A 12781-nucleotide genomic window follows, 5' to 3' on the forward strand; every position below is an offset into this window, starting at 1 on the left:
ACTTTCGTTTTCTGTGCTTTCGTCAAAATCGTATACGAATCGATAAAATAATTAGTTATCCATTTTTATCTGTCTGTGTGTGTATTTCTATACTTCGTTTACAAACGAGTAAGCTCTACGTAATGAGAAATAATATAACTTGCAGCCAGGCTATTGACAGAAACCGTAAAGGTAATCGTCAAAGCCATCGTCGATCGCTTTGGTTAAACTCCCACTGAGCACAAAGTTCGCTTTAGCGATAAGACCGCCGTTGAACAAAACGCCGTTGTTCAAATTACGTTACTCAGTTACTCATGTATTTTTTGTCTTTACACATACTCTAATATATTTGGAGTAAGTAATAATTTTAAGTAAAACAAATAATTAAGATTGGATTTTAAAGTTGAGATTTAAGTTATTTTCTGACCTTTTCAATTTCAATAGCTAGTATATATTATTATAATTAATTTTGGTATCCCCGACAGTTTTTCTTTCAGGCGTGAAAATCTTTGTGTAGTTGATACACGATATTTGTTTCATTAGCAACCAAGTTAGAGGGGAACGAGGATATGTCCCAGTAACCAATATTGTTTTAAATTAAAATCAAATTGTTATTGTTTTATATTCTTTACAAGTTAACCCTTGACTGCAATCTGACCTGATGGTGATTGATTATGCAATCTAAGATGGAAGCGGGCTAACTTGTTAAGCGTAGGAAGAAAATCCACACCCATTTCAGTTTCGCCACGACATCGTAACGGAACGCTAAATCGTTTAGCGGTACGTCTGTCAGTAGAGTAAGTATAACTAACCACGGCTGAAGCCTCCCACCATCCAGACCTGGACTAATTAAGAAATTGAATGGATAGAATTGTTTGTACGTTTGTCATACATATCGCTTTTTTACAACTATTTCTTTCGCCTCATAGCGACGAGAGAGTCTTCTCTCTCTCGTGAAGAGCGATTGTCGCAATTGGTCTTAGTAAGTATATCTCTCTCTTCACAAGATAATTATATTACGTCTTTGATGTATGCCAGGCTAAAACTTTGTTATGACTAAGTACTCACTCAAGCAGCCGTCTCGTGTCAACTCGTAGTACCCGTCGAGGCAATCGAGGCACCGCGGAGGAGCCGCGCCCGCCATGCACGCGCAGTCCCCCGTGGAGGCGTCGCACTCGGCCGTCGCCGCCGCCTCGCCGCACGAGCATGGTGGGCACCCGTCCTTTATACCTGCACCAATAAACTTAACCTGTTAGAGAAACTGGATTGATTTTGTGTGTGGCAACTGGCAAGTGTTGTCTAAGTATTTAGTGTTCAGGGTACAGTAGATCGAATAAAACTTCCAACTTAGGCTAATTTAGGTTAGAATGTCTAATGTGATGAGAGACTAAGTAATTAACTATACGCATACTTATAATGAACGCCTGTTTAATTAATCTAGCAAATCACTTCATGATAGACAACGTTGCTAATATTTCTGAAGGCTGAAGATAAGAACAATTAGTTTAGTTTCTATTTAGGCTATTTCAAATTTAATTATTTATACAAATTCTAATAAAATATTCAATAATATTAGGTATTTTTAGCAGACTCAGAAATGGATTACAAAAATAAGAAAACCAATGTCGAACAAAGGCGATTCACAATATTTGTCAGTACAACTAGATTAACAAATCAACTGTAACCAAAATAAGACCCTAGAATGGCAGACCTTGAGTGGAGTCACGAACTTGTGATCGTTGCGTGTAGGGTTAAAGGCGTCTTTGTCAGTTAACTAACATTCCCCTTTTTCACTCAAGTCACTCTCCTCGCCGTACGACGAGCGCCTTATATCGCAAATCGTCCCCGCCAACCGATCGTTACTCCTCTCTAACTCCCTACATGGAAACATGTTGCGCCACCTAACGTCGGGCCGACGATCGAGCGACGTCATATCCATATCAAACTACTATCTATTTAACAACATTTAAAAATACATTTAGAGTACAGCCTATAATACACTGAATGTGTAGACTCACCACCGAATGTCTTAGCGCAAGTGTCGCAGGCGCGGCCGGTCCAGCCGAGCGCGCACGCGCACTGCCCCGAGCGCGCGTCGCACGCCGCCGACAGAGCGCCGCGCGCGCACGCGCACTGCACGCACGAGCCGTTCGCACCTCCCGCCCAGTAGCCTTCCTGTACAAATTAAGTACCCACTTCGTCAATAACATTCAGGTCTTGTACTATTATGTATTCTGTGATTCAGGTAAAACTGGAATAAATTAATGGTTCATGGACTAACGCACCATGTTGGATGTGAATGAAGCGGTCTTGATTATACTCGTGGCATGACAAGATCCCTGAATCGGAAATCCCTTCTAAACACAGAAATATCCAGCACGAAATAGGACAAGGAGAAACTTAAAAAACTGTAAACCACTAAAAGACAAAGAATCGTTCTTGAACTTGCTTGCTTGTTCTTGCACTAATCAAAACGCTTGCCTTTAATGTACGGTGGGCAAAAAAGTGGAAATGTCAGGACTACGCATGAAATCAATAAGACATCGTTTAGTTGTGGAAGATAAGTTTAGGAAACTACTACCAAGCTGCATTACAGTAGAGATGCATAAAATGAGGAAGAAGAAGCAACTTACTTGACACTGATCACACCGCTCCCCCTCAGTATGCGGTGGGCAGACAAGGCAGTTCCCGCTGTCGGCATGGCAGGGCCCGCCACCGCACTCACACGGTCGGCACGATCCTCCCGGCGTGGTGGGCGAACCCCAGTAGCCTGAGTCACAACTGTTAAACAATTCATAGTTATGAATATTATTTAAACGGGTACATACCACGATAAAACGACGAGATTTTTAATGTCGATATTTCGACCCAGTTGCATGGATTGTAGTCACGACGGAACTGAAGTTGCGAGATGAGAAGTGAAATCAGCTGTTAGAGGCAGAAACGATCTACCCTCTTTCTAGTTCTTTTTCTTTTTTCTTCAACAAACTCGCGTTTTTGTCTGTTTAGGCAAACCACACTCACGACGTTGTTTTTGCTATTAGATTTTTCGCGGCGCCCCCTTGGTTTGCACAATTCCACCACGTCGTTTTATCGTGGTATGTACCCGTTTAAATAATATTCATAATGAGCAACCACGAAATAAGTTTAAAATCATTAATTCATAGTTAGAGTTGGGAATCTTTAGCTTGATGTTTAAGATTATTCGTGCACACACTGCCTGCATACGAACTCGTCGCCTTCAGCCGACGCGAGCGCGCAGTTCGGGCTGAAGTTGTTCGACGCCTCCTTATATACTGAAGTGTCGGTACTCACAGTTCGCAGCGGTCCCCGGTGTAGCCGTCCGGACACTGCGTGCAGACGAACTCGTCGCCTTCAGCCGACGCGAGCGCGCAGTTCGGGCTGAAGTTGTTCGACGCCTCCTTATATACTGAAGTGTCGGTACTCACAGTTCGCAGCGGTCCCCGGTGTAGCCGTCCGGACACTGCGTGCAGACGAACTCGTCGCCTTCAGCCGACGCGAGCGCGCAGTTCGGGCTGAAGTTGTTCGACGCCTCCTTGTATACTGAAGTGTCGGTACTCACAGTTCGCAGCGGTCCCCGGTGTAGCCGTCCGGACACTGCGTGCAGACGAACTCGTCGCCTTCAGCCGACGCGAGCGCGCAGTTCGGGCTGAAGTTGTTCGACGCCTCCTTATATACTGAAGTGTCGGTACTCACAGTTCGCAGCGGTCCCCGGTGTAGCCGTCCGGACACTGCGTGCAGACGAACTCGTCGCCTTCAGCCGACGCGAGCGCGCAGTTCGGGCTGAAGTTGTTCGACACCTCCTTATATACTGAAGTGTCGGTACTCACAGTTCGCAGCGGTCCCCGGTGTAGCCGTCCGGACACTGCGTGCAGACGAACTCGTCGCCTTCAGCCGACGCGAGCGCGCAGTTTGGGCTGAAGTTATTCGACGACTCGTACAATGGACACGCGCACGGCTTACAACCACCCTGAGGGAAAAATAGTACATCTAAAATCTTTTGAACAGTGCACATCGCATAATTTTTTTAACAATCATTGACATTGCCATAAATATTTGTAGTTTTACCTGAACTGGATTTCCATAATGTCCCGGCAGACATCTTTCGCAGTGCGGTCCTGTAGTGTTGTGTTGGCACGGCCCACACGGTCCATCGACTGTATGAAAACAATCTCAACATATTTATTGAATAATTATTGAATTGAACTATACATTTATAACATAACCTCACCCTTAGATATAAATGGCTACGTATAAGACGCAAGAACAGTAAGTGCTACTTTGATATGCGGATCATCTCTTATAAGCCGTCCGAGTTATTGGATACCTCTGGTTTTAAGTATCTGATTATGGAGTTAGGTATTCACGTAAATATCTGATTTTACTGACGACCTCATGTTGAGGTGACGCCTCAATTTACCTTGGATAGGTTCTGGATTCAACTCTAAGCTCAGTTAAATTGAAGGATTTCGTAGTTTCCAATTCTGTGTTTGGTGTTTATTTTAGACTACTAAATCACATAATTATATCCACAAACGTAACGTAGTAGGTACCTAAGTGGATATGATGTAAAAATTATTTATTAGTACCTATTCTATATTTCAAAGAATTCTTTCTAATCCTTTATTTTCCTCCTACCTGCCTCGCATCCCGCGTGCATGTTGCACGCACACGGCACGCACTCAAACGCTGGTGCAGAGCCCGGAGCACGCAACAGCCGCACGTGCGTCCAGGAGCACGCCGTGCATTGGGCGCCTACGTATCCCACAGGGCACGTGCATATTTCCCGGATATTGCTCGGAGACCCCTTTAGTTCTATGCTGTCTAGTCGTACCTAAAAAGATGAGTGTAGGTTTTAATTTATACCTACGAAAATTTACTCAACTGTAATCAATACTTGAATTTAGATTAAAGATAAAGTGTCCACGATTGCATACAAGTTTGTTTTTCGTGGCTTTTGTAATAGTTTTATTGAGTTGTACCTACACGTGTGGTCACTTTCAGGTACTTAATTCAAATTTAATAAAAATAATATAACTACATTGACATATCAATTTATCTATACCTTATAATATTTTTTGCAGACCGTCAAGACGAGAAAAGTCGCGTATCTAGGGCACGTGCTACGACACGAGAGATACGAGCTTCTACAGCTCATCTTGATGGGAAAGGTTGCTGGTAGAAGAGGCGTTGGTCGCAGGAAGAAGTCTTGGCTGAGAAACATCAGAGAGTGGACCGGGATCGCGAGCGCCGCACAATTATTTTGCCTCGCGAAAGATAGAGACGAGTTCAAGAATCTGACTGCCAACCTTCGCTAGTCGGAGAGGCACTTTAAGAAGAAGATACCTTATAATAAAACTGTAACTGGTCAAATTCTGTATACATTGAAGATATTTTCAAAATACAAGTTGTGGGCATTCTATAATAATCAATACTGAAGCCAAAAACTAATTGAACCACCATGGCTATTAGATACTTTTTTTTGCAAAATAAAAACAGAAGAGGGTGAAATAGGGGTTGAAAGTTTAAGCCGAGTTTCACGCGGACGCGGAAGGATTAAAATATGCCCCTTGTATAAGAAATTGGCAATTTTAGTTATATCATTATCTTCATTAGCTTCTTTTACTTAGGCAGCAGTATGTGTTGAATTAATTCAGGCTTCTACATCCTCCTCCAAATTGAAAAGATTCACTATCAACGATACACTGTAGTCTCCACCCCACCGTATACGTTTACAGAACAGACATGGCTAACAGCTTCAATCAATTAATCAACTTGGGAGTATTCAATTTGAGGTACTGCAGCCAGGATTTTTGTAGCTCATTTCCAACAATATAGGTTTCCATGACTAACCTCATCCTGATCATAATGGAAATGCGCCCGAATCATGATAGCCTTCAAGTTGCTCAAAACATCCAGGAGTTGCCCTCGGGAGACGAGCTCTGACCCGGAGTACCAGCCGCCTTCCTCCAGCGGCGCGATCAACTCAGTCAGCCCGGGAGACTCGTAGCTGGTGTTACCGTAAGAAAGTCTCGAACCATCTGGAGTTCAAAATACATTAATCATGTAGGTATAGTTAGAGAGCAGTGATAGCCCAGTGTATATGTCCTCTGCCTCTGATTCCGGAGGGTTCGCATTTGGTCCGGAGCATGCACCTCCAACTTTTCAGTTGTGTGCATTTTAAGAAATTAAATATCACGTGTCTCAAACGGTGAAGGAAAACATCATTAGGAAACCTGCATACCAGAGAATTTTCTCGTGTGTGAAGTCTGCCAATCCGCATTGGGCCAGGGTGGTGGACTATTGGCCTAACCCCTCTCATTTTGAGAAGAGACTCGAGCTCCTCAGCAGTGAGCCGAATATGGGTCGATGGTTAAGTGAGGCATAGGCGATAAAGTTTATGTGCCTGTAATATCACCAGGTATCACGTTCGATCTTCAGAATGAAACTCAGTAAAACGACTATCGGAACAGAACAACTTTCTGTATTCTGAGCTTGTACGTACCATTGGCAAGCAGCACGTAGTCTGGCATGACAGTGGCGCTGCCGCCCGAGTCTCCGCGCGCGATGGCCCACGTGACGCGCGCCGCCAGCCGCCCGCCGTACGCCGCCGTGCGCTCGCCGCTGTACGCCGCGCTCGTGAAGTAGAAGTACTCCCAGCCCTCCACCTGGGAACATACGCAACAATCTTATACGGAACATGGTAAGTTAATCATCATCATCATCATCATCATCATATCAGCCGATGGACGTCCACTGCAGGACATAGACCTTTTGTAGGGACTTCCAAACATCACGATACTAATACCTGCCACCTGCATCCAGCAAATCTCTGCGACTCGCTGCGGCTGTCGCGGGGGTCGGCCAACACTGCGCTTACTAGTTGTGGAGTCGCCATTCCAGCACTTTGAGACCCCAACGTCCATCGGCTCTTTGAACTATGTGCCCCGCCCATTGCCACTTCTTCGTAACTCGTTGAGCTATGTCGGTGACTTTGGTTCGGTATGTCGGTGGTTTGGTAAGTGTATGTATGAAATATATCAACTTAAGGTCAGAATGTCTCAAACCTCATAGCTGATGAGGAACGGTTTCCCGTGCTCGTCCTCGGAAGGCTCCACCGTGTCCGCGGCGCCGCTGTCGGTGATGAGCCACGCGTCGCCCAGCGGCATGGATACCTGCCCTCCAACATTATTTAAAGACTCCATTACTTTTATTCACTCAAAATAGAAAACAAATAAATTAGTAAAAGTTTCTACTACGTAAGAAGTACCTAATACTCATCAAAGTTTTTTTAACTTCACAGTAAGTTAGTGGATTATCATTATCATCAAACTGCTTTATAGGAGGTTTTATGGAACTTCCAAGGCACAAAATTATGAGAATGGAACGGAGAATCATTGCTTAGAAGAAAATTTATACAAAATTTCACAAACGTTCCATTAAGTTTTCGAAGAAAAGCTCAAGAGAGTCGAATATCTTAGCATTTCATGAATTCACCGGGTGCCGGGTCCATTGCGTGGTAGAGAGAAAATCTCCGAGCAGTCCTGGACTTGAAACCACAAGACTTCCTTGACAATTGATTAACACTCCCCTCTTCCACTCGTTTCATTAACTGATTTAGGATACTAACATAAGATTACATACAAGGCATTCCAAAAGTCAGTGATATAGGTAAAGAGTTGCGTGGTAGTTAAGTAGGCAGTAGTGTTTAATAAAGGTAAATTGCACTCACATCATCTCCGGCTTCAGGGTTGGCTATGCAATGGGAAGCGACGTGAGAGCAGTAGCACGGCCGACAGCCGTCGTGCAGCTCCGAGCTGAGGCCGAAGTAGCCCGGCGCGCACGTGTCGCACCGCTCGCCTATCACATTCACCTGGAAGTATAACATGATCGATAGAACCAGGGATTTGCATTGCAGGTGAAATTACATCAAGAATAAATAATAAATCTTTGATATACAAGAGATTGGGGAAAAAAATCATCCAATTCCTCCCGTTGTAGAGCAATCAGTGGTCAGGGCTGCAGAGAGTGAGAAACCTTCTCAGAATACGCGCTGTTTCAAGAATCACAACATGTTCAACCCTTGATTAAAGAGTCAAGCGTTCTGAAGGTATTGTTGGAAGCTTTTCTTTATAAGACAACTGACTGAAATGAATATTGGAACAGTTAAACTTGATTCAGCATTCCACACGACGGTAATCACGAGAGCAAGGACAATAGATCTTATAATTACAATTAATGACAAAATTCATATAGTAAGCATCATTGAGGTTCCTTCTTTGTAATAAAGAAGGATTCGTGAATTGGAAAACTAAATGACGTGAAAGCCAATGGAGTAGTAGGAGTTCTAAAGTGCTGAACTAACAACCTCACATAGGAAAGCGCAGTGTTGATTGTCCTCTAATTATTTGCTGGATGCAACTTTAGATTTTAAACAACTTTAGAAGTCCTTTTACGACTCCAGACTCCAGACTTTTACTTTTACTTTTACGGGTTTGAGAACTGATGATAATGAAGAAGATATTACCTTACACTCGCAGACATCATCGCAAGCTCTGGACGAGTCCACGATACCCCTCGTGTCGCATTTACACGCCGCGGTGGTGACCTCCACGAGACAGTTGGGGAACACCGTGTTCTCTCCTTCACATCTGTCGCACAGCGCGCCAGTGAACCCCGCGCTACAGGCGCATTGGACTTGGTGGTGCTTTCTGTCCCATTTACATGAACCTGGAAAAGGGTTAACAGAGATATTACCTAACGGTTTTTTTCGTAGCAATGAGTTTTTATCCATAGCAGGCATCCATAGCATGCATGCATTATACGCATCCTTCCTTATAATAAACATAACTTAGTTCAATCCGTTTCCACCAGTGCCAAGCTATACCAATGAATATGATTGGTGGATATCAAACGCATCCATAGCAACGTAGCGTAGCACTTCTCTGGAGGAAAAGCACCCATAACCTTATAGTTATTCTGCTTTTCGAGCTCACCATCGGAGCCCTCCGGGTCGCAGTCGCAGGGCGCGCACGGGTCGTCGGCCAGCACGTTGTAGTAGCCGATAAGACAGCGGTCGCACAGCGGACCCGCTCGGTTCTCCTGAAGATCAGAATAATATCGACAAATTGATATCAGGTAAAGTTAAAGTTGTATCAAAGAAATGTATGCTATGATAAATGTCATCATCATCATTATCAGCCCATATTCAGCTCACTTCTGTGCTTGAACCTCCTCTCAGAATGAGAGGGGTTAGGCTAATAAACCACCACGCTGGCACAATGCGGATTGGCAGACTTCACACATGCAGAGAATTAAGAAAATTATCTGGTATGCAGGTTTCCTCACGATGTATTTCCTTCACCGTTTGAAACACGTGATATTTAGTCTCTTACTTTGAATAAAAATAATTGGCCTTTGTATACATTTCAGTCACCAAATCGGAGAAGTCAAAGGAGAAGACGAAATAATAAATGCGTCTATACATTCATTTCCTTGTTATTGTGGCAGAGAGACACGGATACATATAAGCAACTTACAGTGCAGTTAACGCACAGTATGGCGCCGGTGTCGTCGTAGGAGCAGGCGCCGCGCTCGCCGCACGAGCACTCGTCAGCGCGCTCGACGCACGCGCGGTAAGCTTGTAAGCGACTTACAGTGCAGTTGACGCACAGTATGGCGCCGGTGTCGTCGTAGGAGCAGGCGCCACGCTCGCCGCACGAGCACTCGTCAGCGCGCTCGACGCACGCGCGGTGCGCGCGCCAGGCGCCGGCGCCGCAGCAGCGCTGACAGTGCGCTCCGCAGGTGCCGTGTATGCACGAACATTTCGCGCCCTAGACATTTCAAACATTTCTGTTGAGTTGTCAACTAAGGTTAACTTTAAATTTTGGGATAATGACGTATGTACGGTAACCACTTAGGAGGACTGTGGTGGCTTAGAGGATAGCGATCAACGGTCTACCTCAACATTAAAAACAAAAAAAAAGTTAGGTACGTCCATTTATGGCACAAAAACAATAAAGATATTTCTCGTAAAATTAGAACTATGAAGTTTGGCAAGTAATAGATATTACTAGTATAATAGAATCTAAAGGTTATACAAATGTATAATAATTATAATTAAATCACAAATAAACAGACACTTTATCTCTTGATATAGACCCCTGATAGATTATTACTTTTAATTTTGAATCTACAGTGTCAATGGAACTTTTGATTGAATTATATTATGCTTGTTTTTACACAAAAATAACTATAGAATTATTGCGGTTAACCACCTAAGCGTGGTCTCAGAGACCGCGCATAGGTGGTTAAAGGTTAAGCAAGGAATGGCGGTCCACAGTTAACCGTGTCATGGGGTATTGTATGAAAGGACTTCATTAGCACAAGCTTATAAAATAAAATAAAAATAAAAAAGCATTTTATTTCTTGCATAAATTTACAGAGTTTTATTATATGTTATAACGTTAGTAATTATTTTGTTTTACACAAGAACCCCAGAATGGGTGAAGGCCTCCTCCAAAGATGTCCAATTGTCTCTGTCCTGTGCTATTTGGTACCAATATGGGCCAGCTGCTTTTTTAATTTCATCTTCCCACCTCGCCAATGGTCTTCCTCTGCCTCTTTTGCCTTGTGGGCCTCTCCACAAAGTGACTTTATAAGTCCATCTTTGATCCTTCAGTCTAGCCACGTGCCCTGCCCACTTCCATTTTAGTTTTAGTGCATAGCTCAAGGCGTCGGTGGCTTTTGTAATAGACCTTATTTTTGTGTGTCTTATTTTATCCAATTTTTTTAAATTATTTTTAACATGCTACGTTCAAGGCCACGTTGGCAGGTTTTTATTTTGTTTTTTGCTTTAGCCGTGTATTTCTAAGTTTGGCATCCGTATGTCAACACTGGCAGGAGGTTAGAATTCAAAATTTTGGTTTTAACGGGTATCGCCAGGTTACTTTTAAAAATCTCTTTGAGACTCCAGTATTTATTCCATGTTTGCTGTACTCTTCTTTCTATTTCTTTTTCATTATTCTTCTTATCAAAACTAATAGCTTTACCCAGATAGATGTAATTTTCTGTGTATTCCAGAAGTTTTCCGTTTACGGCTATTGGTGTTTTAAAGCTATTCGTCATTGCCTTAGTCTTTGTTAGATTGATCTCTAGTCCTACGTTTGAGCTGGCTAGCTGTAAGGAATTGATCATCTTTTGCAGTTGTGAGCTGGTTTCTGATAGTAGAACTATGTCATCTGCAAATCTCAAGTGATTTAGGTAGGAACCTTGTATATAGAGTCCTAGATTTTTCCAGTCCAGTTTGCTAATGATGGTTTCAAGGAGGGCAATAAATATGGTTGGTGATAGTGGATCACCCTGTCTTACGCCCCTTTCTATAGGAAAGCATGGGCCCAAGGTTTCTAGCTTTATTCTTCCTGTGTTATTATTATATATGTTTTTAATTATTTCTATATAAACCTCGCTAACTCCTTGTTCTTTCAAGCTTTCCCATATGCTTGCGTGTGTTACTGTGTCGAAGGCTTTCTGGTAGTCGACAAATGCTAAATACAGTGGTCTATGATGTTCTAGATACTTTTCTATTATTATCTCAAGGGTGTGTATATGGTCTATAGTGGAAAACCCTTTTCTGAAGCCTGCTTGTTCCACAGGTTGTTTAGAGTCTATTATCGGACTAATTCTTTTATTTACAATAGCAGAGAACAGCTTGTAGAGACTTGGTAGTAAACTGATTGGTCTATAGTTGGCTATATCCCCTGGGTCTCCTTTCTTATATATTAAAATTATGTTAGATTCCGACCACTGTCTGGGTGTTTGAAAGTTTAGTAGAATCTGATTAAATAAATCAGTAAGTGGAGTAACCAAAATGTTCTGTGCTGTTTTTAATGCTTCATTTGTTATATTGTCCGAGCCGGGGGATTTTTCTAGTTTTAATCGTTTTATAGAATCTATGACTTCAGCTTCATGTATTGGTCTTACTTTTTCTTTAACATGATGCCTTTTGTCGAAGTTTCGTTTTGTGAATGTCTTTGTTTTATCACTATATAATTTTGTATAAAAATCCGTTGCTAAAGTGATGATGTCAGTTCTACTATTTAGTTCTTTGTCTGATTTTTTCAATCTTTCTATCCAAGACTTATTTGTTCGTAGCTCCTTAAATGCCTTTTTTGTGCTCCCACTGTGATATAGATATCTTTCTATGATGTTTTGTCTGTATTTTGCATAGTCATTCCGTATATATCTAAACACTACTTTATAGAGTGAACTTAATTCGTTTTTTAGAGTACGCGACTTGTTTTTAGTTTTCTGTAAATCTTTTCTTCTTTGTAAAAGTGTCATTGTACGGGTCGATAAAATTTTATGGTGTTTCTGTTCATCTTTCTTTACTCGGGCTGCTTTCAAACTATTGGTAATAGCGTTTGTTATGTTGTCATAGTTTATTTGAACTGAGGATTTTTCTTGAAGAACTCTCCGATCAGATAGCATTGATGACAATTCCAAGTTATAGTTATTTTTTTCTTCTTCATTCTTAAGTTGGCTTGCTTGCATATTTGTAAAATTGACTCTACTCTGTTTTGGTTTAGTTAATTTAACTGTCGCTCTAATTATCCTGTGGTCTGACGGGTAATTTAGATTTAGAGTACCTATGTTTTGAAATATTTTCGGTTGATTGGATAGTATATAGTCGATTTCGTTTTTGGTTTCGCCATTTGGTGATCTCCATGTCCACCGTCTATTTGACTTCTTTTTGTAACATGTATTTATTATTGTTAGCTTA

General features: G+C 42.3%; 1 protein-coding gene across 1 annotated transcript in view; it reads right to left on the bottom strand.

Moving 5' to 3' along the window:
* The window catches only part of LOC112049345 (laminin subunit alpha-1), a 186822-nt gene that overhangs the window by 97674 nt on the left and 76367 nt on the right, over positions 1-12781 (bottom strand). Inside the window, exons 6-18 of the mRNA XM_052891292.1 lie at positions 9657-9833; positions 8997-9102; positions 8528-8730; positions 7733-7873; positions 7068-7175; positions 6506-6668; positions 5854-6041; positions 4639-4834; positions 4069-4157; positions 3831-3970; positions 2613-2760; positions 1998-2154; positions 1048-1209 (exon numbers count right to left, since the gene is read on the bottom strand). Coding sequence (XP_052747252.1) covers positions 1048-1209; positions 1998-2154; positions 2613-2760; positions 3831-3970; positions 4069-4157; positions 4639-4834; positions 5854-6041; positions 6506-6668; positions 7068-7175; positions 7733-7873; positions 8528-8730; positions 8997-9102; positions 9657-9833 — 1978 coding nt within the window. The remainder of the gene's footprint in view (positions 1-1047; positions 1210-1997; positions 2155-2612; positions 2761-3830; positions 3971-4068; positions 4158-4638; positions 4835-5853; positions 6042-6505; positions 6669-7067; positions 7176-7732; positions 7874-8527; positions 8731-8996; positions 9103-9656; positions 9834-12781) is intronic.

The sequence above is a fragment of the Bicyclus anynana genome, chromosome 3, assembly GCF_947172395.1.
Source record: "Bicyclus anynana chromosome 3, ilBicAnyn1.1, whole genome shotgun sequence".
Lineage (NCBI taxonomy): Eukaryota > Metazoa > Arthropoda > Insecta > Lepidoptera > Nymphalidae > Bicyclus > Bicyclus anynana.